At 42.0% G+C, this 22685-nt stretch overlaps 2 protein-coding genes across 3 annotated transcripts; both read left to right on the top strand.

Annotated features, from left to right (window-relative positions):
* The first annotated feature begins 46 nt into the window (after nucleotides 1-46).
* Nucleotides 47-4292, top strand: LOC130691860 (H(+)/Cl(-) exchange transporter 3-like). 2 transcript variants are annotated; one of them, XM_057514880.2, is made up of 16 exons: nucleotides 55-193; nucleotides 278-512; nucleotides 593-710; nucleotides 786-989; nucleotides 1055-1200; nucleotides 1262-1423; nucleotides 1487-1634; nucleotides 1696-1835; nucleotides 1931-2113; nucleotides 2190-2404; nucleotides 2482-2709; nucleotides 2783-2904; nucleotides 3014-3224; nucleotides 3302-3465; nucleotides 3552-3765; nucleotides 3830-4292. In XM_057514880.2, exons 2-16 carry the CDS (start codon nucleotides 444-446, stop codon nucleotides 3912-3914), a joined length of 2409 nt encoding a protein of 802 aa, XP_057370863.1. In that variant the 5' UTR covers nucleotides 55-193; nucleotides 278-443; the 3' UTR covers nucleotides 3915-4292. The 2 variants fall into 2 exon arrangements, with proteins under 2 accessions (XP_057370871.1, XP_057370863.1); XM_057514888.2 differs by lacking the exon at nucleotides 278-512 and having other exon boundaries at nucleotides 47-193.
* Nucleotides 4293-10113: 5821 nt separating this feature from the next.
* Nucleotides 10114-22627, top strand: LOC130691969 (myosin-VIIa-like). The gene is given in 33 exon segments (XM_057515022.2): nucleotides 10114-10248; nucleotides 10613-10726; nucleotides 10994-11140; nucleotides 11236-11420; nucleotides 11636-11757; nucleotides 11835-12091; nucleotides 12153-12318; nucleotides 12396-12526; nucleotides 12593-12777; nucleotides 12854-13064; nucleotides 13124-13259; nucleotides 13325-13569; nucleotides 13640-13795; nucleotides 13860-14453; nucleotides 14526-14753; nucleotides 14821-15021; nucleotides 15100-15276; nucleotides 15356-15579; nucleotides 15656-15902; nucleotides 15983-16126; nucleotides 16129-16560; nucleotides 16629-16746; nucleotides 16832-16958; nucleotides 17031-17194; nucleotides 17290-17480; nucleotides 19598-19722; nucleotides 19909-20161; nucleotides 20242-20379; nucleotides 20807-20989; nucleotides 21110-21311; nucleotides 21395-21718; nucleotides 21802-21971; nucleotides 22042-22627. Coding segments are annotated over 33 exon segments (6540 nt in total). The 5' UTR covers nucleotides 10114-10209; the 3' UTR covers nucleotides 22246-22627.
* Nucleotides 22628-22685: the final 58 nt, after the last annotated feature.

Genomic DNA, 22685 nt, shown 5'->3' on the forward strand with positions numbered 1-22685 from the left:
TAAGCAATTTTTTATTCTATGGAAGAAGAGGGAACACCACGTTTTTGTTCTCCCCTATACTGAACAACTGCCTACTGCTGCAGGATACGTCTTGTGTGGAGAGGGGAACAGCTGATCGACAGCGAGAGCCTGTTGACGATAAGCTGCTCATTCAGTTTGCCGTTTACCATCTGGATTCAACTCTGCTACCCAGGTATCTTATTTGCTCTGTAGATTAGCATTCGTAGTACACCGTCACAGGGTTAGTTTTTTTTATTCAGTTTTACTTTTAATTTAGTTGTTTTCGGTTGAAAATCCACGGCAGTTAAACTCGTTTACACCAGCAGCTGTCACCGCGGTGTTTGACTTTGGGTTCACTCTTTTCATTTGCTCTCTCAGTTCACTTATTTACTATTAGCTTAATGAATGTTGTTTGTGTGGTAATATTTTACTGTTGAGCTTGTATGGAAAATACTCCCTTAAAGACCAACCGCATGCCTTACTTCAATCGATACAAGGCCATGGGTAGACAAGTAAGTATTTAGCTGTCACCTTCAGGCACCATCAGCTCATGCATGTCCTTACTATTCCAATGTGACGTCTTTTCTTGCAGGATCTTGAAGAGTCTCAGAGACTGAGAAGAGAGTCAGAGAGCTCAGAAAACCCAGAGCATGACTGCATCAGCCTAGATATTCAAAGTCATCCTGAACGAACCAACATGCCTTCACCTGGTTAGTGCTATATCCCATCATTCAGTCTTGATTCTATTTAAATCCAATTTTTTATTATTTTTTTAAAATTCCAAGTAATGGGAGAAAGTGAGGACATTCCTGGATTAGGGCAATATGATGATTTTCAGACTATAGACTGGCAAAGGGATCTAGCTAGAGATCGAATGAGGCATCGCTATATAGTGAAACACAAGAGAGACTCTGTTTGGGATTTTATTAAAGCTGCCCATGATGCATGGTCAGGTTGGCTCTGTGTGTTTCTAGTTGGTTTGGTTGCTGGTAAAAGTTTTCTGTTTCTATTCTTGTTTTATTTTTGCATTCCCTGAATTGTTTTTACCATGTAGGAACGGTTGCAAGTATAGTAGATATCGGGACAACGTGGATGACCGATTTGAAATATGGAATCTGTCCCGGCGCCTTTTGGCTGGATAGAGAACAATGCTGTTGGTCTTCCAATCAAACGGCTTTTGGCCTTGACAACTGCTCACAGGTTTTGATTTTCGTAACATGATTGTTCCTGTTTTACGACAGATTTTTATCGATTTGTTTAGTGGTTGACGTGGCCCAGGCTTGTGGGAGTCACTGATGAAAGTGCAGGTGGTTATATCATCGCCTATATTTCGTACGTGCTGTGGGCATTAAGTTTTGCCTCACTTGCCGCCATTCTTGTCCGTATGTTTGCTCCCTATGCTTCAGGCGGTGCCATTCCCGAGGTCAGTAATTCTACCGCAATTTAGGTTGGTCAAAGCCCTCCAAGTTTTAATTGTGTCCAATAGATCAAAACGATCTTGAGTGGCTTCATCATCCGCGGCTTTTTAGGGAAATGGACGTTACTTGTCAAATCTATTGGCATCATGCTGTCAGCTGCAGCCGGTCTTAGTCTCGGGAAAGAAGGACCTATGGTTCACATCACTGTTTGCATTGGTAACAACAAGGAATTCAATCATCTAAAAAGCTAATCCTCAATTCGGCTTTTCCTATCTAGGCAACATTCTGTCGTACCTCTTCCCAAAATATGGTCGAAACGAAGCAAAGAAGCGAGAAATTTTATCGGCTGCAGCAGCGTCTGGCGTATCAGTCGCCTTCGGTGCACCAATCGGCGGCGTGCTTTTCAGCTTGGAAGAAGTACATAAACTCTTAAGATTTATTCCCATTTTTTTCCGCCATTCTTATGAACCTCTTATCACCTTGAACACAAAATGTTTTCTTTGCAAATTTAGGTCAGCTACTATTTTCCCATGAAAACGCTCTGGCGCTCGTTTTTTTGCGCTCTGATTGCTGCTTTCGTCGTCCGCTCTATTGATCCTTACGGCAACGAACATTCTGTTCTTTTCTACGTCGAGTACAGCAAACCGTGGATCTTTTTCGAATTGATTCCCTTTATCCTACTCGGTGCCATTGGAGTACGCTGTATTATTTAATCATTTGAAAACAATCTTTAAAAAAAAAAAAAATTAATCTCATTTTGCATCGCCCTAGGGTTTAATTGGAACCGTGTTCATCCGAGCAAACATTTGGTGGTCGAGATATCGTAAACAGTCACGCATCGGACAATACCCTGTTACAGAAGTATTTGTTGTGACACTTATCAACGCGGTGGTTTCTTATCCCAATCCGTACACTCGTATGAGTTCCACGAGACTGATTTACCTTCTTTTCAGTCAGTGTGGGGTAGCCAATACGGACTATCTATGGTAAAGGACATTATCTCCATTTATTTGTTGCCTATGTGGCATGGTAAAACCTCAACTGTATATTTTCAAAATGATAGCGATTACAACCGGAATTACACAAATGTTAATGGAGCTATTGAGAGCGCCGCCGCCGGAACCGGCGTTTACACTGCCCTGGCCCTGCTTTTCCTCGCACTGGCCTTCAAAATCGTGATGACTATTTTCACTATCGGCATCAAAGTGCCCGCTGGATTGTACATTCCGTCCCTCTGCATGGGGGCGATCGTTGGGCGTATCGTCGGCATCGCTATGGAGCAGTTGGCCTAGTAAGTGAAATTTGATGATTTCTTTTGTAGGAAGATCTAATGATTATTTCAATAACGTTCCCCTCTGTTACAGTCATTATCCTCAGTTCTGGGCCTTCAGGGGTGAATGTTCTACCGGAGATGATTGTATCACTCCCGGACTCTATGCGATGGTGGGAGCGGCTGCCGTTCTCGGCGGAGTAACTCGAATGACGGGTACGTTTTTTTATTTTTCGTCTTTCATTTCCTCTTTATATCTTTGAATTCCTGGGTGTAGTCTAAACATACTACAAATGCTGTTTTTTTTGTTTTGTTGTGTTTTTAGTGGCACTCGTCGTTATTATGTTTGAACTCACCGGGGGCGTTAGGTATATCGTCCCGCTGATGGCGGCAGCAATGGCCAGTAAATGGGTGGGCGATGCGTTCGGCAAAGATGGCATTTACGATGCACATATCGCGCTCAACGGATACCCTTTCCTCGATAATAAAGAGGAGTTTGGCTGTACTACAATAGCTGCCGACGTGATGCAGCCTCGGTATTATATGTCATTACCCTAGTGTACTTTGTACGTGTATATTGTTTAACGGCCGGATCTTTTAAAATATTCTTTAGGGGGAAAGCTCCATTGACGGTCTTAACTCAAGATTCCATGACACTACGCGAAGTAGTTAGCATTTTGGAAAACACGAAACACAATGCTTTTCCAGTCGTTATTTCCCGCGAGTCCCATTTCTTGGTCGGCTGTGTTTTGCGACGAGATCTTCTTTTAGCCATAGGTAAACTGGCAATGAACTTTTGATCTTTAGCCCTTTTCCCATGACTTACTCGCGAAGAGATCAAATAAAATTGGGCCATTGTTTAGGGAGCGTGCGTCGCAAGCAAGACGATATCAGTGACGATTCACTGGTGATCTTCAACGGCGTTCTTCAGAACAATGCCTCGGCATCGTCACCAGTGAAATTGCGTCGCATTTTAGATCTGGCTCCTATCACTGTCACTGATCATACGCCCATGGAAACTGTCATCGACATGTTCAGGAAATTGGGACTTAGGCATGTTCTAGTCACTCATAATGGGTACGTCTAATCAATAATGTCTTAACAAATCAATCTCAATATTTTTGTCATTTTATTGATTTAGACGGTTATTGGGCATCATAACGAAGAAAGACGTTATGCTCCACATGTCACACCATCAGAGGACTATACCGTCTGTGTTTCATTGAGCGAAACAAACATAGGTTTATCATCATTTAAGTTTTGAATGTCTGCAAAAAAAACAATTGTTACTTCCACTCTACATATAGCTTCGTGCTCTAATCAGCTGATCGTCATGAATGTGCCGATTTTTTTGTTTCTCACTCGCCATTCACTCAATGTGCAAATTCTACAAAAGAAAAAGGTTTCTAGTCGACCTTATACATCATCTGCTTGAATTCAACGGAAATTATCTATTTTTACAAATGGTAGCTGGATGGCTTATTCGTTGGGCTTGTTCGGCAACAAATCCGTATCCTACCTCGTTGAAAAGACGAGGTTATTGTTCTAAAAAATGCGTATTATATATTATATTGAAAAATACACCTCGTGTTCTGTAGAATGTTTATCGTTTGTTTTCTTTGCCCAAACCGATGAGAGATTGTATTTGTTTCCAAATAGGGAAATGGAAAGTTCTTTAGCTTACTAGCTTTAGTCTATCCCAGTCCAGATGACTCAACATTTTGAAATAATTTGTTTTTCGACTTATCAAGTTTAATCGGACATTGAAGTTCCTAGTTAGAAAAGTTGCCGTTCACCTCGCTAGATGTCAGGTAATGAAACGTCGTTCTCACAATTCCTTGGCGGCCAATTTTTAACTGCACGTAAACCCCTTTTACCAGTTTGTATTGTATGATGTGTTACTTTTGCTCCTGACGGGTTTCCATCGTGAAAAGGCTTATTTTGAGATCCAATTGTGTGAATACGACTTCGTCATGCAGGTAATATAAATGCACGTTATCTTGTAGAATGGACTAAAACTTCCTCCACAACGTTGGTTAATCAAGCAACAGAAATCCATTCCTTTTCATATGGAACAAGTCCCCCTCTATACTTCCTGTCTAATTATCCATGCTTTCCAACTTTTTTCGATTACGCCATGGCGTAATAACATGCACATATTGTGAAGTTAGGATTTTTCGAAAAAAGGTTGATTGGGAATGAATAATTAGTAGGCAAATGTCTACACATTTGGCTCTCCTTTTTAGTCTTACACGAGTGACGAAAGCATTTTAAGAGGTGAAAATGTCACTGAACTTGAGCTACCGGTTATTGTCAACACGAAAGCTGATTGTAACAGTTCATTCCCCATCGAAAAATTGGGCTTATTTGGGGTTGTCATAGCAATAGACAGGTTCGTACATGAAATAAGAGCAAGGTCGAATCTTGCTGTACGATTTCAATGAAGGTGGCCAACAAAAAAGATGGTCAATTCCAAACAGCCGAAAATTAACAGCTCCATGGTGAGGACGACAACAACAAGCCAGCAGTCAACCAGCAACATAAAAAATATATAGGTAGTATATAAATATAACTTGGTATACTGTAGGAAATGAAAGGCTCTGGTCTATTCATTGCTTTGGGGGGTTCCACCACAGGTAGATTCTGGCATTCGGTACATTGACTCGAGCCTTTGTACGCAAACCTGTACCAGTGGTACCTGTCCTAGCCTCCTGTCGTACCCTCTCAAAAGTGGGAAGAAAAAAGAGATGGAAGACCCTAACTCAAAGTCTCCTACACTCTGTGCCATTCTAATTTCCACCGACAGTCTTTTCATGACGTGTCGAAATTAATTTTATTTAATCATTGTGATACGTGGAACAAATACGTGAGCATAAGTACATGCTCAACTAGTTATCAGATTAATTATAATTCCAGTGGATCAGGCAGTGGGTAGAAATGTTGCGAAAACAAACAACCCGTTTGAATTTAGAGTGTCTCGAGTGTACCATGTACCACAGGTAGGAGCTTCGAACGGTGAGCAAGAGCCCGGCGTTGGCCAGTCAGCTTGTAAGCCAGGTGGAGGACTAAACTCTGGCTGGCATTTTTGTTAGCAAAGCCGAAAAGTGCGTCAACGCACAAAACACAAGAGCAACTAACGAATCGCATGACTCGGTGCCGCCACGTAGTCCAGTGGCACTTTAGTTTGTTGGATAGCCATTTTCGTTTTGTTATTCTTCACCAGTTGAGTGGAGTTTGTCGATTCCCTTTGCCTCTTTTTTTTTTTTTTTTTTTTTTTTTTTTTGTACTCAAGTGATAATCAGTGCAATACGAAAAAAAAAAGCGGACCAGCACCAACAAGCTGGAGAGTGACATTGTTGCCAGTCAAGCACATCGAGCTTCTTCACTGGATTTCTTCTTCTTTTGAAAAAAAAAAAAAAAAAATAAACCCATAGGAATTTTTGTTTTCTCCACAGTGACTGACTAGAGATCCGGTGAGCATATCGACCTCGTTGTTCTTCATATTTTCTTATTTCCATTCTGAAATTCATCAATTTCTTTTATCGTGCACATTTTTCTCTGATGGATATCGAAAGATGCATACCTGGTCCGTTATACTAATTGCCTTACCTGAGGCGTATGGGATTTCATATGTGAAACTATAGCAGATGGAACGCACACATTCATCAGTGATACCCACTTGTCTACGCAAACCATTGAATATCAAATGTTTTTTTTTGTTTTTTTTTACAATCGTAACGACATTTAATTTTTCAATGGAAGCATTGAGGTTAGTCAGAAATCGCGTGTGTGTACGCGTCTTTGTGAAAAAGAGTCCATCAAACATTTTCTGGTTTTGCTTCTGTCTACTGGTCCTTCATTTTTTCTTTCTCGTCTTCTACCTGTTCTTTTTGGACGCCAGGTAGGGTAAGGAAAAAAAAAAGAAAACCCTCGAGCCAGCCTCTTTTTGCTATTGCTCTCGACGTTCAAGGCCGCCTAGCTCTTGGGAAACTTTTTTTTTTCTTAAAAAAAAATTTACAAAAAAAGAGATAACAACTAACGTCTGGGATCGGAAGAAAAGCCGGGCACATACGAAAGTAGTTTTGACAAATCGCTGCTCGCAGAATTTGCATGTCACAATCCGCTGAATAAGCAAAGTAAAAAGACAGGTTAGGAAATCGCTTACAAATGGATTCAATCGTTGCATTCTCGTAATTGAAAAATTAAATGAATCAAAGGCAACCGCATTTTTAAAACCCAAAAAAAAATTTTTAAATTAGGAAACGAAGAAACGAGTCGGCTCAACGACCGGCTTTTTTTTTTCTTGTCTGACTCTTCTTTTTTTCCATCCGGAATTTCTTCACACAGAGTGTTCGGTACTCGCTCCGCTGACTAGGCCCCCAAACGGAAGCGTCAGCTTGACCACGCTTTCGATTTTTATGCCGTATATTTTTACTTGTTTTTTTTAGCTTGTTTACTAGTCGAGGAATTCTCTCACAGGGCGCAATAAAAAGAATTCAAGCGGAAAAGAATCACCTCCGCACGAAAAAAAAAAGGTGGGGGGAAGGAAAAAGAAGTAATTTGATTCGCTAGGAATTGCGATGATTTTTCTGTTTGCACTGCGCTGTTTGAACTATATACTTAGCCAAAAAAAAAATAAAGATGACGTGACATCATTCACCGTGAAGGTACATTCAATAAGAGAAATAAGCCGCGACGATCTAGTTTGGATTCTCTTATTTTGTACTGTGTGTTTGCCGTGATTAGCATACAGGATTGTCGGGTCATTTCCTTGTTATTCTGGTTTTTCTGTGTTCTTTTCGAGTCCGTTTCTCTGTTTGCTGGTCACCTCAGCGTATAAGGGAATAGATAGGAAAAAAAAAGCTAAGGGAAAATAACTGGGTGAGATCGGTCGTAACGGAATTGGTCGAGTCTTGAATCTGACGGAAAAAAAACCATTCCCGTTTTCTTTCCCTGTTTTGCCCGAATTTTTCTTTTTCTTTTTTAAATATTTCTTTTTTGCTTTGTAAATTCATTTATTTCCACGGAGAGTGGTCGGCGTTGATGGTAACGGATTGCTCGTCAGAAAAGCCGCAGTCACAAGCTTTACCTCAAAATTCCCTGTGTCCACTATTATACGAGAAATTATTCCACGTGGCTGAACTGTTAAAAATAGATGCTCAGATTAAAATAATAGAATAGGTGAGAAGAATAATTGTATTCACATCCAATTAAAAGAATCGATTTTAGGAGATTACACGTGAGTTTAACAATCAGGTGATAAGCTCGATATTGCGTTCCCTACAGCTAACTGGGCTTTCCAAATGAAAATAAGGGAATAAGAGTATATTTTAAGTTAAGAAGGCTTATGTAAACAGAAAAAAAAAAGATAATGTAACACAAAAGATAAAAGGGAAAGAAACCTGACTGTGCAGAAAAACCCGTACAAATGTTATTGTGTCAACTGTGCATTGAATTAGGGACTGCGATAACGTCATTTTTCTAATAAATTCATATTTTTGCTTGTCGATTTGCTTGTTAACCTGACCCTCATTTCCATAATGAAAAATGCGTCATTTTCAGACCTTTTGAATCCATATAAAGAAGCTTGTTTTTCCGCTACTGTTGCCCACTGATTTTGATGGTGCTATTATTGTTGTTATTATTATTATTTCTTCTTTTTCTGTGTGTGGTATAATTTTTTTTTTTTCATTTTTAACACAGACAGACGGCTGGAAGTAATTGCGTGCTGTGCCGCAGTGGCGGGCGGCAGAAGCGAATAACGGCCCGCGCGGACAAACCGAAGACGACAGCGCGGCCTTTGGACTTTTGAACGAAATTTCTTTTTTTTAATAAAGAAACGAAGAAGAAAGTAAATAGGAAAAATGGTGATAGTTTCCCGGGTAAGCTATTTTTCTTTTAACAAACGTCGTTATGTTCCTTGATGCATGGGTTTAAAACCTGTCAGTTTCAATTATTATTTCTCGTTTTGGAAAAAAAAATTTTTTTTTGTTTGTTGTAAATGTGGCTTTTGAAATTGACATTTCCCCGCTGTGGGTGTTGCGTACTTACCTCGTGGCGGCTGCTGTTGTTGCTGCGGTTGGTCAGTGACCTTCCAGGGATGACGTTGCGTACTTCTCCAGTTAGACACGGGGGAAAGAAAAGCTAACGCCCTATTCACACCATCATACATATGAGAATTAGGCATTCACTGAAATTAAACAGGCAACTAAAAAAAATGAAATCATTTTTGAGAGCGCGCCCTTTCATATTACATCTTCCGAAACGGAAGTTTTGTTTCCGGTTTTAGACGGACGTCCGGTTTTTTTTTTCAAATGTCGAACTGACATGATTTGTAATAAAGCCTCCAAAAAAAAAAGGGGGGGGGGGGTTACATTTTATTTTTTAAAGGAAGCTTTAGTAAAATAATAAAAACTTCCCAAGCGGAAGGCACGGCAAAGTTTCACAATTAGGTCGTAATGATTTTTTGGGAGCAAACATCTGTTATGTTTTGTTAGGCGACGCGTATCCTTTTCGTCACCGCGAAGATGTTGTTACTTTGGTTGTCTTTGATCCAACGGGATGAGATGTAGCACTGTATGCGCTTCAAAGAAGAAGACACCCGCAAAATGTCAGTTGGTGTCGGAAGAAGGTTCAAAACCTACACCGGCAAAAATAATCAAGCGAGAAATCTAACGGGTTTCGGCAACAGGCTGCGTTTTGGGGCGACCGCAGCTGCCGTAGGAGGTCGTCATCGTCATTTACCACGCTGAAGAAGAATCGGAAAACAATCTCGCAACTAATGCTACACACACATGCGGCATATGTGTCGTCTATACACACCCACACGAACGTTTAACGATTAGGGACAACGTTCTTCTGAAACACTCAACGAAGCGGAACTAAAGTCAAGTATTAAAAAGAAAAGGGAAAAAAAAGTAATAATAAAAATGAGAGGGAATCTGAATCTATTCGGCTCATAGCTGTAACTTAATGTTGTTTCGTTCTCGGACGACGACTCAAGTCAGCGACGTAATTCAAAAAGTAGCTGCGGAATTTTTCTCTCTTGTGCGTTACTCTCGGGGCCATCCACCTGCTGTTCTTCCTTATTTTCTTTTCTTCTTTAGAAAAAAAAAATGTGAGCTATACGCAAACAGCTGACTCATCAGGCTAGTAACCGAGCAAATTAAAAATGAACTAAAAATGCGTTTTCCTTGTGAGGGGATTCTCTTCTATCGAATCCTTGCGATGCTACTAAAGAAATGGGATCAACTCATCACGTGAAAATTTGTCATATTTATCGTCTTATCATTAGGAGAAAGATAACAATGCCCAACCCCCGCACTATCGCTAACCTACGCTCAGTGACTTCAGAACGGTTTTGAGGGGTTCACGCTAGTTGAATCATCAAGTGATTCTTGTTGTGTTTGAAAGTGAAAGTTGAGTTGGAAATTAATTAAGGACATCATCTACTACTGTAGTTTAGACAAGTCACGATCGCCCATGGACTATTTGTCATCCGCTGTGATTAACTTGTGAAAGATGTCGCATGAGGAAATGGACGTTCAGATTTTTACCTACGTAAGATTTTTCGTTTTCGTTTTGTTCCCATTTCCCCCTGTTCCCCTGGCCACTTGTCCGACTTTCCCTTCCACTGTGTTTGTTGTTATACCGAGGTCACCATCGCCGCTTTTTCTGCGTGAACACGACGTGTAGACATGTACGGGCCAGTGATCATGTCAATGTCTACTCCTATTGGCATGATTCCGCTCTGCTTCGCCAAATACATCCAATCCCGTTACTACGCGTCGTTGTCTTTGTGTGACAGTCCGTTGGGATCCGTTCCAATTCCGATCGCAATAATTCACAGTTATGATGCGAGAATTGACACGTCCTTATTTGTGATAATTATTATTCATTCCCTGTTTTTTTTTTTTTTTTGTAGGGCGATTATGTCTGGATCGAGCCCAGCACCAAACGAGAATTCGACGTGGCTATCGGAGCCCGAGTCGTTTCGGCCGAAGGGAAACGGATCCAGGTCGTTGACGACGACGGCAAAGTAAGTTCTGTCACCTCTTACCTTTTCTGTTTGATTTGCAGATGACGGTCACGAAATAGTGAGGCAACACTTTTGTTTCACCAGTTTTTTCAAAATGGTTGACCGCAAACGTCACAGCCGTTTGAGATAAGATCAGATTCTTATGTCATAACGTCAAATCGACCGCCTTTTGCGTGTTTTTCTTTTGTTGTTGTGTTGAACTTTTTGTATGATGTCATTCATAAATGTATGTCGTTTTCTATTTTATTTTGTGTGTTTTTTTTGCAGGAACAATGGCTGACACCGGAGCGACGTATCAAAGCCATGCATCCGACATCCATCCAGGGCGTCCAGGATATGATTTCGCTGGGCGATTTGCACGAAGCGGGCATCTTGCGCAATTTGCACATTCGCTACAATGAAAACATCATCTATGTAAGTCACATACTTGGCTTATACGTTTTATTTCATTTGTCATTGGCCCACATTTTATTAATGAGAATACAAACTTGCAATCTGTTTGTGCACAGACTTACACCGGATCGATTCTGGTGGCCGTCAATCCGTACCAGATTCTGCCCATCTACACGGCCGAGCAGATCAAACTGTACCGAGAACGGAAAATCGGTGAACTACCTCCGCACATTTTCGCCATAGGCGACAATTGCTACACGCAAATGAAACGGTTTCGTCAGGACCAGTGTATCGTTATCAGGTATGGATGCCTCACCATTTAGGAATGCTTAATTGAAGTAGACTGAGATTAGGCTGTCTGCTTTTGAAGCAGACGAATTCCGCCTGGCCTCGTTGTTCAGTCATTTTCAATGGCCGTCTTCTTTCTTTTTTATTTTCTGTGCATACGTGCGTGTGCCTTGCAGCCATAAAAGACCACCTGCCATCACTAATCTTTTTTTTTCCTTGCGTTATCAGCGGTGAGTCGGGAGCGGGAAAAACCGAGAGCACCAAATTGATCTTACAATACCTGGCGGCCATTAGTGGCAAACATTCTTGGATCGAACAGCAAATCCTCGAAGCCAATCCTATCCTTGAAGGTATTAAATCCGATTTTTGCCTGTTTGTAGATGGCACCCAAAACTAAAAATTCTGGTCGTATGTTTGCTTTTTTAAGCGTTTGGAAATGCCAAAACGGTGCGAAATGACAACTCTTCTCGATTCGGCAAGTACATCGACATCAGTTTCAACAAGAAAGGCACCATCGAAGGCGCCAATATCGAGCAATACTTGCTGGAGAAATCGCGCATTGTGGCGCAGAATCCGGGCGAGAGAAACTACCACATCTTCTACTGCATGCTGGCCGGCATGAGCAAAGATGATAAACAGAAATTCGATCTACAAGACGCCAGTCAATACAAATACCTCACCGGGGTGAATGTTGCTATATCATCTTCAATCGTACAGGAGCTATAAATTTGTGTATGCTTTACAGGGCAACAGCACTACTTGCCAGGGTAGAAATGATGCCAATGAATTTGCTGAAATTCGTTCGGCCATGAAAGTTCTGCTCTTCACCGAGTCAGAAATTTCCGACATTCTTCGAGTGCTAGCCGCTCTTTTGCACCTGGGAAATGTTTCCTTTAAAGGAGTTGTCATCAGTAAGAATCCAGCCCTTTTTAAAAAAATAATTTTGAAGCTATTCATTTATTCAACAAAAATGTTCTTTGTTCTACAGGCAACATGGATGCTAGTGAAATTCCAGATCCCTCCAACGCGATTCGTGTCTCGAAATTGTTGGGAGTCGATCCTCGAGAGATGGTAGACGCTCTTACCACTAAAACCATTTTTGCCCAAGGAGATTCAGTGGTGAGTCGTATAGTTTCCCACTCTAACTCGAATCCGGTTTCATGGAATTCTTTGATTCAAATATAGGTATCAAGACTATCTAAAGTGCAAGCCCTAGATGTTCGAGATGCGTTCGCGAAAGGTATTTACGGCCGATTGTTCATCTGGATTGTCAACAAGCTGAACTGTGCTATCCGAAAATCTGATGAAATGGACACAAGCTCTATTGGAGTATTGGATATTTTTGGTTTTGAAAATTTCAGCATCAACAGGTATTTTTTTTTTTTTATTGGAGGTCTATCTAGTGAATGTCAACTAACAAATTATTTCTACTGATACCTAAATAAGTTTCGAACAGTTTTGCATCAACTACGCCAACGAGAACCTGCAACAGTTTTTCGTCCGTCACATTTTCAAACTGGAACAAGAGGAATACAATGCGGAAAACATTAGCTGGCAGCATATCGAATTCGTCGACAACCAAGACTCGCTCGATTTAATCGCCATCAAACAAATGAATATTATGGCTCTCATCGACGAAGAATCGAAATTTCCAAAGGTAATATAGTTATTCTTTTAAAATCATTTCTTCTAGTCAACCAATGATTGTCTTTGTAGGGCACGGATCAGACCATGTTGGCCAAGTTGAACAAGACGCACGGAAGCAACAAAAACTATGTCAAACCTCGCTCTGATTTGCAAGCATCTTTTGGTTTTAATCATTTTGCTGGTGTTGTATTTTACGACGCCAGAGGTACGTGAGCCACTTCCATTTCCAGTTACTCTTGTTTACGTTATTTGTTGGGTCTTTCGTTTTAGGATTTCTGGATAAGAATCGAGATTCTTTTAGCGCCGATCTGATGCAGTTGGTGCACGTGACAACCAACAAATTCTTGAGGACTTTGTTTGCTGAAGACATTTCCATGGGATCGGAGACGCGAAAGAAGGCCCCCACCTTGTCGGCCCAGTTTAAGAAATCGCTCGACTCTCTGATGCGAACACTCAGTGCCTGTCAGCCGTTTTTTGTGCGCTGCATTAAGCCGAACGAACTCAAACAATCGATGGTATATAAAAAAAACAAAACAAAAATAATAACGTTGTGACGGACATAATTCAATTGTTCTTTCGAATTAGGTTTTCGATCGTGAACTGTGCTGCCGCCAATTGCGCTACTCGGGTATGATGGAAACCATCCGCATCCGGCGGGCAGGCTATCCTATCCGTCATACTTTCCGGGAATTTGTCGAACGTTACCGATTCCTCATTTCCGGATGCCCTCCGCCTCACAAGGTACATTGTTTGAATTGAATTAAACTTGCAGCGGTTCGTGACTGATAACGATTTACTTACTTAGGTGGACTGCAGGCAAGCGACGGCCAGGATCTGTTCTGCTACTTTAGGAAAGACGGATTATCAACTGGGCCAGACCAAGGTCTTTTTGAAAGACGCTCAGGATCTGTTCCTGGAACAAGAACGTGATCGAGTGCTAACCAAAAAATTGATTATCATCCAGCGTTGCATCCGCGGATGGATTCATCGACGTCGCTATCTCCGTCTCAGGGCCGCCGCTATCGTCATCCAGCGCCAGTGGAGACGGCAAGCTCAACGCAAACGCTACCTGGAAATGCGCAGCGGTTTCCTCCGGCTCCAGGCTCTCATCCGTTCTCGAATCCTGTCTCATCGTTTCCAGCATTTGCGTGGTCACATTGTCGGTCTACAGGCCCGTTGTCGTGGTTATTTGATCCGCAGCCAATTCCGCATGAAAACTCAGGCAGTGGTTATCATACAGAAACACGTCCGCCGGATGATTGCTCAATGTCGCTACAAGAAAATGAAAATCGAACAGCGACATCGACTGGAAGCTCTGCGCATGCGCGAGCAGGAAGAACGAGATCTCAAAAAGGCCGGAAACAAACGCTACAGAGAAATCGCTGACCAACATTACAGGGTATGAAAAATTCTTCTACATCATGTGAAAGACCCGGTTTTCTTTATTAATGACAATCGATAAAACTAACAGGAAAGGCTTATGGAAATGGAACGAAGACAACGGGAAACCGAGAGAGCCAATCGGCAGCAACTGGAATCGAATCGCGAGAAAATGAAAGAAGCGGCGATCAAAGATCAAGAACCATCCAACATCGACAATTACATCGACGATCAGTTCAAAGATCTATTCAAATTGTCACCGGATTCAGGCAACGAGAGGGAGAGAGATAGAGACGGAGAACAACAATCAATTTTCGGGGTACTATCTTGATCTAATGCATTTTACAAGTTTTAATAAGCGAAACTTAAAATTTGAAATTCAATAGAATATCCCAATGGGTAAGAGTGATGCCAACGAGCCAATGCTGGCCGTTCCCAGCGCTGGACTGGGCTCTAATGAAGACGTATCGGAATATCGTTTCCAGAAATTCGCCGCCACCTACTTCCAGAGTAACGCCACTCATCAGTATTCCAGGAAACCGCTAAAGTCCTCCTTGCTCTTGCTCCAAACACAAGGCGACCAACTCGTAAATAAAAAAAAAAAAAAAAAAAACAATAGATTAAAAGATAATTTCACACTGTACGTAATTTGTATTGGACTGTAGGCGGCGTTGGCTTTGTGGGTAACCATTCTACGCTTCATGGGCGACATGCCCGAGCCGAAATATCACTCGACGGAGCGAGACAATACATCCGTCATGACTCGTGTTTCGGCTACGCTCGGCCGCAATTTTATCCGCACCAAGGATTTCCAAGATGCGCAAATTATGAACGCAGAATCGGTTAGATAAGTTTTGAATAATAACAATAGAGCGAGGAAATTAACAATCTTATGCCATATTTTGCGCTTTGTCATGGCAGGAAGCATATCCTAAGGGGACGTCCAAACAGCGCTCGATTCGCCATAAATTGGTTTCTTTGACGCTGAAAAGGAAAAATAAACTGGGCGATGATGTCCGGCGTAAGTTGCAAGAAGATGATTACACAACGGAATCGTACACGTCGTGGCTGGATTCACGACCTACATCCAACTTGGAGAAACTTCATTTTATTATCGGGCACGGTATCCTCCGCGCTGAATTGAGGTACATCCTATTTGTCCTTAAAGATAGTGACGTTCTGTTTTTATTAATTTTTCCAATGTTTTCTTGCTTTGTGAAGGGATGAAATCTATTGTCAGATTTGTAAGCAGCTGACCAACAATCCTTCCAAGTCGAGTCACGCACGCGGATGGATTCTCTTGTCGCTTTGCGTTGGCTGTTTTGCTCCGTCCGACAAGTTTATCAAATACTTGCGCGCTTTCATTCGGGAAGGGCCACCAGGGTACGCACCTTATTGCGAAGAACGTCTCGCCCGCACATTTAATAACGGCACTCGCAATCAACCGCCCAGCTGGCTAGAGCTGCAGGTAAATAAACTTTTTCTCCAACTTCCTCATGAAAAAAAAGAAGAAAAAAAAAAACAAATGACGATCAATTTTGCACGTAGGCAACTAAATCGAAGAAAACGTTGACGTTGCCCATAACGTTTATGGATGGAAATACGAAGACTTTGCTAGCAGATTCTGCGACAACAGCCCGTGAACTGTGCGACCAATTGGCTGAAAAAATCGGCCTCAAGGATCAATTTGGATTTTCTCTTTGTACATCGCCTTGTTCGATAAAGTGTCGTCGCTGGGCAGCGGAGGCGATCACGTCATGGACGCCATTTCGCAGTGCGAGCAGTACGCTAAGGAGCAAGGAGCCCAGGAGCGCAACGCTCCGTGGAGGCTCTTCTTCCGCAAGGAGATTTTCGCTCCTTGGCACGACCCGACGGAAGACACGACGGCCACTAATTTAATTTACCAGCAAGTTGTCCGCGGCGTGAAATTCGGCGAATACCGTTGCGATAAAGAAGAAGATTTGGCCATGATTGCTGCCCAGCAGTATTTCATCGAATACGGAAGCGATATCAGCATCGACCGGTTGCTCACCTTGTTGCCCAACTACATTCCAGACTACTGTCTCTCCACCGGCGACAAGGCCGTCGATCGATGGGCCCAGCTGACTGTCACCGCTTTGAAGAAGGTACCTGAGCAGCTGTTTCTTTCTCATGAATAGCAATTATTCTAATGACATTTTCTCCTGTATTTCAGAGTTACTACATAAAAGAGCGGGTACCTTCTAGTCGCGTCAAGGAGGACATTGTCAATTATTCCAAGCTCAAATGGCCGCTACTCTTTTCACGCTTCTACGAAGCTTTCCGCTCTTCAGGTAAACAAATTTCAACTGCTTTCTTTTATCGTTCATTTTTAAAACTACAGTTTTTGGGGGGTTAACTTTCGGACATTATGTATAGGTCCTAACCTACCGAAGAACGATGTCATTATCGCCGTCAATTGGACGGGAGTCTACGTGGTTGACGATCAAGAACAAGTGCTCCTTGAACTCTCTTTCCCCGAGATTACCTCCATTTCGTCGCAAAAGTATGCCGGTTATCATCATTTTGTTACGATGCATGCGAAGATATTCAACGATTTTCGTTTTCTTTTATTCAGGACGAGCAAAGCTTTTAGCCAGACTTTCACTCTGAGCACTGTACGAGCAGAAGAGTTCACTTTCCAGAGCCCCAACGCAGAAGATATTCGCGATTTGGTTCAATTTTTCTTGGAAGGATTAAAGAAACGTTCCATGTACGCTGTAGCTTTGCAAGACTACAAAGGTAACTAATGTCGTTGACTCGTTTACTGGCTAACAAAGAAAGCCACACTCATAAACGGCAATTTGATGGTTAACAAAAATCTATAAAATCAACAGAGGATGGAGCAACTTACTTGCAGCTGAGCAAAGGCGATCTTGTGGTACTCGATCCGAGCAGCCGCGGTGAGGCCGTTCTGAGTGGCAGTTGGTGTTCCGGTCGCAGTGAACGAACAGGCGAGCAAGGTGACTTTCCTTCAGAGGTCGTTTGTATCGTTCCGGCCATGAGTAAACCACCCGAAGAGATCATGGTGAGTCTCCAGTTTAAAATATTTTTTTTTTTAGTCTTGTTTTCCTTGTTTTCTCGTTACCTCCCAATAATTTCGCATCCGATATGCGAAAACGTTATTAATTTTACACGGCGCACCGTGGTATACCGACCGGCTATTTGTTATGGTATGCTCTGATTGCATGTCATTTCAATCTGCGCACAGCGAGGGGCAAGCGTGTATTGTATTGTTATTTATTTGTATAGAGTTATAAACGAATGCGTGTGGGACCATGGTGTCCTTTCGGCATAACCAGTTCTTTCGGGGGAAAAAAAAGAAGCAAGGAACGAAGACGTCGTCATCGTTACCTTGTCTGACTCGTATCTTTTTGGGTGTATATGGCGTGCTAGAATGTTCGAACAGCTCTTTGTTTGTTTTTTTGACATTCCCGTTGGCTTGAGTGTGTTGGTATTTGTGTTATTATTGGCGAACGAAGCGGAACCCTCCTGTGATACGAGCAACTGTATTGCGGTTGGCCAGTCGACGACCATAAGCAATAGCCGTAAAAACATTTCGGGAGCTTCCATACATGTGTTCGTCTTAATTTCCCAACTTGTGGACGCTCCAAAAACAGGAAGGAAAACAACTTAAAAAACCAACAAAAAAGGAAGAGTCCCCTCGCTTTTCAATTGTCGCACTTGGCTACATTCGCAGAGGTCAATTCTAATAATAGTCATCACGGCCATCGATTCGTATTTCGTTTGATCGAACATTGTTTTCAAATAACAGTGAAACACAGCCATTCGTTTCTATCATTGGAAGTGACATCAACTTGATGTTCAATTTGCGCCTATTTCAGTTACTTAAAATACAGTAAAAGCATGGCTGAAATGTGAGTGAATTTCAACACGCCAAGTGCCATCAAGGAAGTCTGTTTATGGAAAGCTGCTACTCTCTCGCCACCTTTCACCTCGTATTTCTTTAAATAGTGTGCGTTAAACTTTAAAAGAAAAGATAAAAAAATCGGCTAAGCACTAGAAAGTCATACGAAAAACAACAACATTAGCTCGTTATGAAGTAGGCACGATATGTCGGTCGTCCCTCTTCTTCGCAATCTTAATATTCCGCTCTTGCTCACGGAAGAAAGTAGTTGACGCAAAGACTTTCAACCACCTCCATAAAAATAAGAGAAAACGAACGGTGACATATTTTTTTTCCCCTTTGCCTGCAAAATTAGTAGCGTACAATTTGTCGCTTTTTCTCTGGGTAGGCGGAGAGAGATGAAAAACAAATAGGCGGGACTTGAGGGAGCAAAAAATAAATGAAGGGAGGTTTTTATTTGTAATTGAGTCGTGAGTTAGCATATGGTAATCAAGTTTATCTACACTAGAATAACAATCGACATACTGCTACACTGTACGTACGTACAATTATGTATAGCCAAGTTCGGACAACATGGAGCACGACAAACGCCATGTGTTATTTTTTTTTTAAAAGGGACGTCGGGACCGGTTGGTTTTATCAGTTTGTGGGACGACATCGTCGAACTCGGTCGCATTTTTTCCGAAGCTCCTTTTGGTTTTAAACGAGAAAATAGAAACAAAAAAAAAGTTCACTCGTATTTATTACATGTGGGGGCTGCGGGTGTTGTGTTTGTGGCGGCTTGTACAGTTAGTTGAAAACAATGACTGACGCATGAACGCGTGATTAGTGGTGCGTCTTCCTGGTTTTCCAACAGAGAACCTTTGGAAAAAAAAAAAAAGTTTGGATCGCAAGAAAAATCTTGAAAAGACAAACACAAAATTAGATAGCCGACAACAACTTGCGAAATAGAAAAGCTATTACATAATTCAAGACAGCAGCAGTGATGGCTTTAGTGTTGATGCCACCGCCGCCGATCATGGAGGTGGCCACCTACCCCTTCTTCTACAATGGGGTTTACTATCCAGCTGGGACGCCCGTATGGCCGGTCAGCATTTTTTGTGCCAAAAAAAACAAACTCTGCACCGTGTCCAACCTCTATATATGCATATTATTGTTTTAAAATTTAACAAAAAAAAAAACCACAATTGCGAATCACACGGATTTCTTTTCCCGTTACGTCTGGACTTGTGGGTTTCTAATTACAGCAATTTTCTTTCGTTGTTCTTCTAAAATAGGCACTTTTCACGCTGGAAGGAGCGGAGCAAAGCCGACGGATGGTGACTTCGCAGCAAGGAAGCAACGGAACGGAGCCGCAGGAGAAACCGCACACCCTCGAGGAATACGCCGTCGATCACTTCCGGTGAGCTATGTACCATTTTGGTTTAATGCAGTATGAAATGATGATGATAATGTCTTACCGCTTTGGAATGCCCTTCAATATTTTCTTTGTCCCTTTTCAATTTCAAAAACCACATTTGTTATTATCGTTTGAACGGGGGGTGTTGGAAACATTCAAAAACAAATTTTTTTGGACGATATTTTACAGGCCGCCGCAGAAGAAGACGGTGCCCAAGGGACTGACGGCGGCTCGTCGCGGTAGTCACGACGAGTTGTGGCGGCATTCACGCGATCCCCTGAAACTGCCTCTCCTTCGCAAATTGACGTCCAAGGAAGAGTTGAGTCACGAAGCCATCTTCGCCTTCCAAGCTTGTTTGAAGTACATGGGCGACATTCCGTACCGACGCGCCCGCTCGGCCAATGAACTGACCGACCAGATCTTTGAAGGTCCCCTCAAACACGTAAGGAATTTAACCTATCATCGTTCGCAGAGCGATGACTAGTTTTACTAGTATCGAATTAATATTTTGTTGCATCACAGGAGCAACTGCGGGATGAAGTCTACTGCCAAATTATGAAACAGTTGACTGATAATCGTAACCGACTGAGCGAAGAACGCGGATGGGAGTTGATGTGGTTAGCTACGGGCTTGTTTGCCTGCTCGCAAAATCTATTGAAAGTAAGTCGCCATTTTCACAGCATTTTGCCTCTGATCGCTGGGTACGGTGCTAAATCAAATTGTTACATATCCTTTCGAGTATCATATCCTCAGTCCATCGATATTAACGCAACTTCAAATGTTTTCAAAATGACGGGTTGTTTTTCCACATTACCCATCTGCTGCGGCCGTTGCATTTATTCGAATTTAACCTTGGTGTACCATCTGTTGCATCTCATCATTACAGTCTTTTTGACGTTGCCTGGAACAGGTGTGAGATGTGTGAACGCCATCGTGCCGATGTGCTTTCAGCATTTTTTTTTTTTATCCTTTCGTTTATTATTAGTCTGTATTCATTTTCCTCGATCGTCCAGCGCAGCGTCATAACATGCACATGTTTCGGTAATGTTTCCTCATCACTTGTCTACTTTTCTTTTTGCCCAAATAGGAATTGACGTTATTCTTGCGGACGCGCCGTCATCCCATCGCCACCGACTCGCTCCAGCGGTTGCAAAAGACGTTGAGACACGGGCAGCGAAAGTATCCGCCGCACCAGGTGGAAGTGGAGGCCATCCAGCACAAAACGACACAAATCTTCCATAAAGTCTACTTCCCCGACGACACGGACGAGGTAAAAAGTTGGAAATTATTATAATTTTTTTTATTTGTGTGATTCCGTCCCGCAAGTGTTGGCATTATCACTTCAATGTGTTATGTTTTATACATATATTTTTCTTTTATGGTTCTCAAGGCTTTCGAGGTCGATTCTTCCACCAGGGCCAAGGACTTTTGCCAAAGCATCTCGCAACGGCTAGCGCTCAAGTCGGACGAAGGATTCAGCCTTTTCGTCAAGATCGCCGACAAGGTCATTTCGGTGCCCGAAGAGGATTTCTTCTTCGATTTCGTCCGCCACTTGACCGACTGGATCAAAAAGGCTAAACCGACCAAAGACGGTAAGGCTTTTTCAATTACGAATGTAATATCTGTTGTATCTCTACATTAAATTTTTTTTTCTTTTCTGTAAAATTACAAATAGGTATTACGCCACAGTTCACTTACCAAGTGTTCTTCATGAAGAAACTTTGGACGAATACGGTGCCGGGTAAAGATCGCAATGCCGATACCATCTTCCATTTCCACCAGGAATTGCCCAAACTTTTGAGAGGTTATCATCGCTGTAATAAAGACGAAGCCATCCGTCTTGCCGCTTTCATTTATCGCGTTCGTTTTGGAGAGAGCAAGAACGAGCTGGCCAATGTGCCGCAAATGCTACGGGACCTCGTTCCGGCCGATCTGATCAAACTTTTAGGAAACAATGATTGGAAGAAATGCATTACAGCTGCACACGCACAAGATTCCGGTACCTAACTGGAAATTAACTTTTCTTCTCATTTTATTCATGATCAATTGTTAATGCTGAATTTCAAATTGTATAACAATCAGGAATGAGTGCCGAGGACGCCAAGATCAACTTTTTGAAGATTATTTACCGCTGGCCCACGTTCGGTTCGGCTTTCTTCGAAGTCAAACAGACGACCGAGCCCAACTTCCCCGAACAACTTTTGATTGCCATCAACAAGAGTGGTGTGTGCTTAATCCACCCGCAAACCAAGGTGAATATTATACCTTGGTACCGTAGTCAACCCCCTTTCATATACAACAATTGGAATTTTTGTGTTTCAGGACATTTTGGTGACTCATCCGTTCACGCGCATCTCTAACTGGTCCTCGGGCAATACTTACTTCCACATGACGATCGGCAATCTAGTGAGGGGCTCGAAACTACTTTGCGAGACTTCCCTCGGCTACAAGATGGACGACTTGCTCACATCCTACATTTCTTTGATGTTGAATACCATGAACAAGCAAAAGTCCATGCGACTGTAATAACAATTGTTTGCTTTTCTTAATTGTTTTTTATCCCATTCAAACAAGAACGTACATGTTGGCTGAGAGATGAGCTTCGTTCCTTTGGTCACTTTAGATTGATTTTCCATCGTGAGAGTTAGCTACTTTGTGAATAGTTTCTGAATTTTGCATTATTTTGCCACTACATAGTTTTCTGTGTTTCTTAATTGACACTGGGAATTATCTGCTTTTGACGGGTTCTAATATTGTCAGTGCATGCTTCACTAGCTCTCCTCAAAAGCCAGAAATATCCTGTTTCCTCTTTGCAATTTCATCGCTCCCACAATCGTCCTTTAACAAATCTATGTATATGTTATTTGAAAAATGAAGAATTATAATAAAGCATTTTACACTCGAATAACTTACAGGAACTATATATACCTAATGTAGTTCTACAAGACACAATCTTCGACAAGTGC

This window comes from Daphnia carinata, chromosome 1, assembly GCF_022539665.2.
Source record: "Daphnia carinata strain CSIRO-1 chromosome 1, CSIRO_AGI_Dcar_HiC_V3, whole genome shotgun sequence".
In the NCBI taxonomy this organism is placed as follows: domain Eukaryota; kingdom Metazoa; phylum Arthropoda; class Branchiopoda; order Diplostraca; family Daphniidae; genus Daphnia; species Daphnia carinata.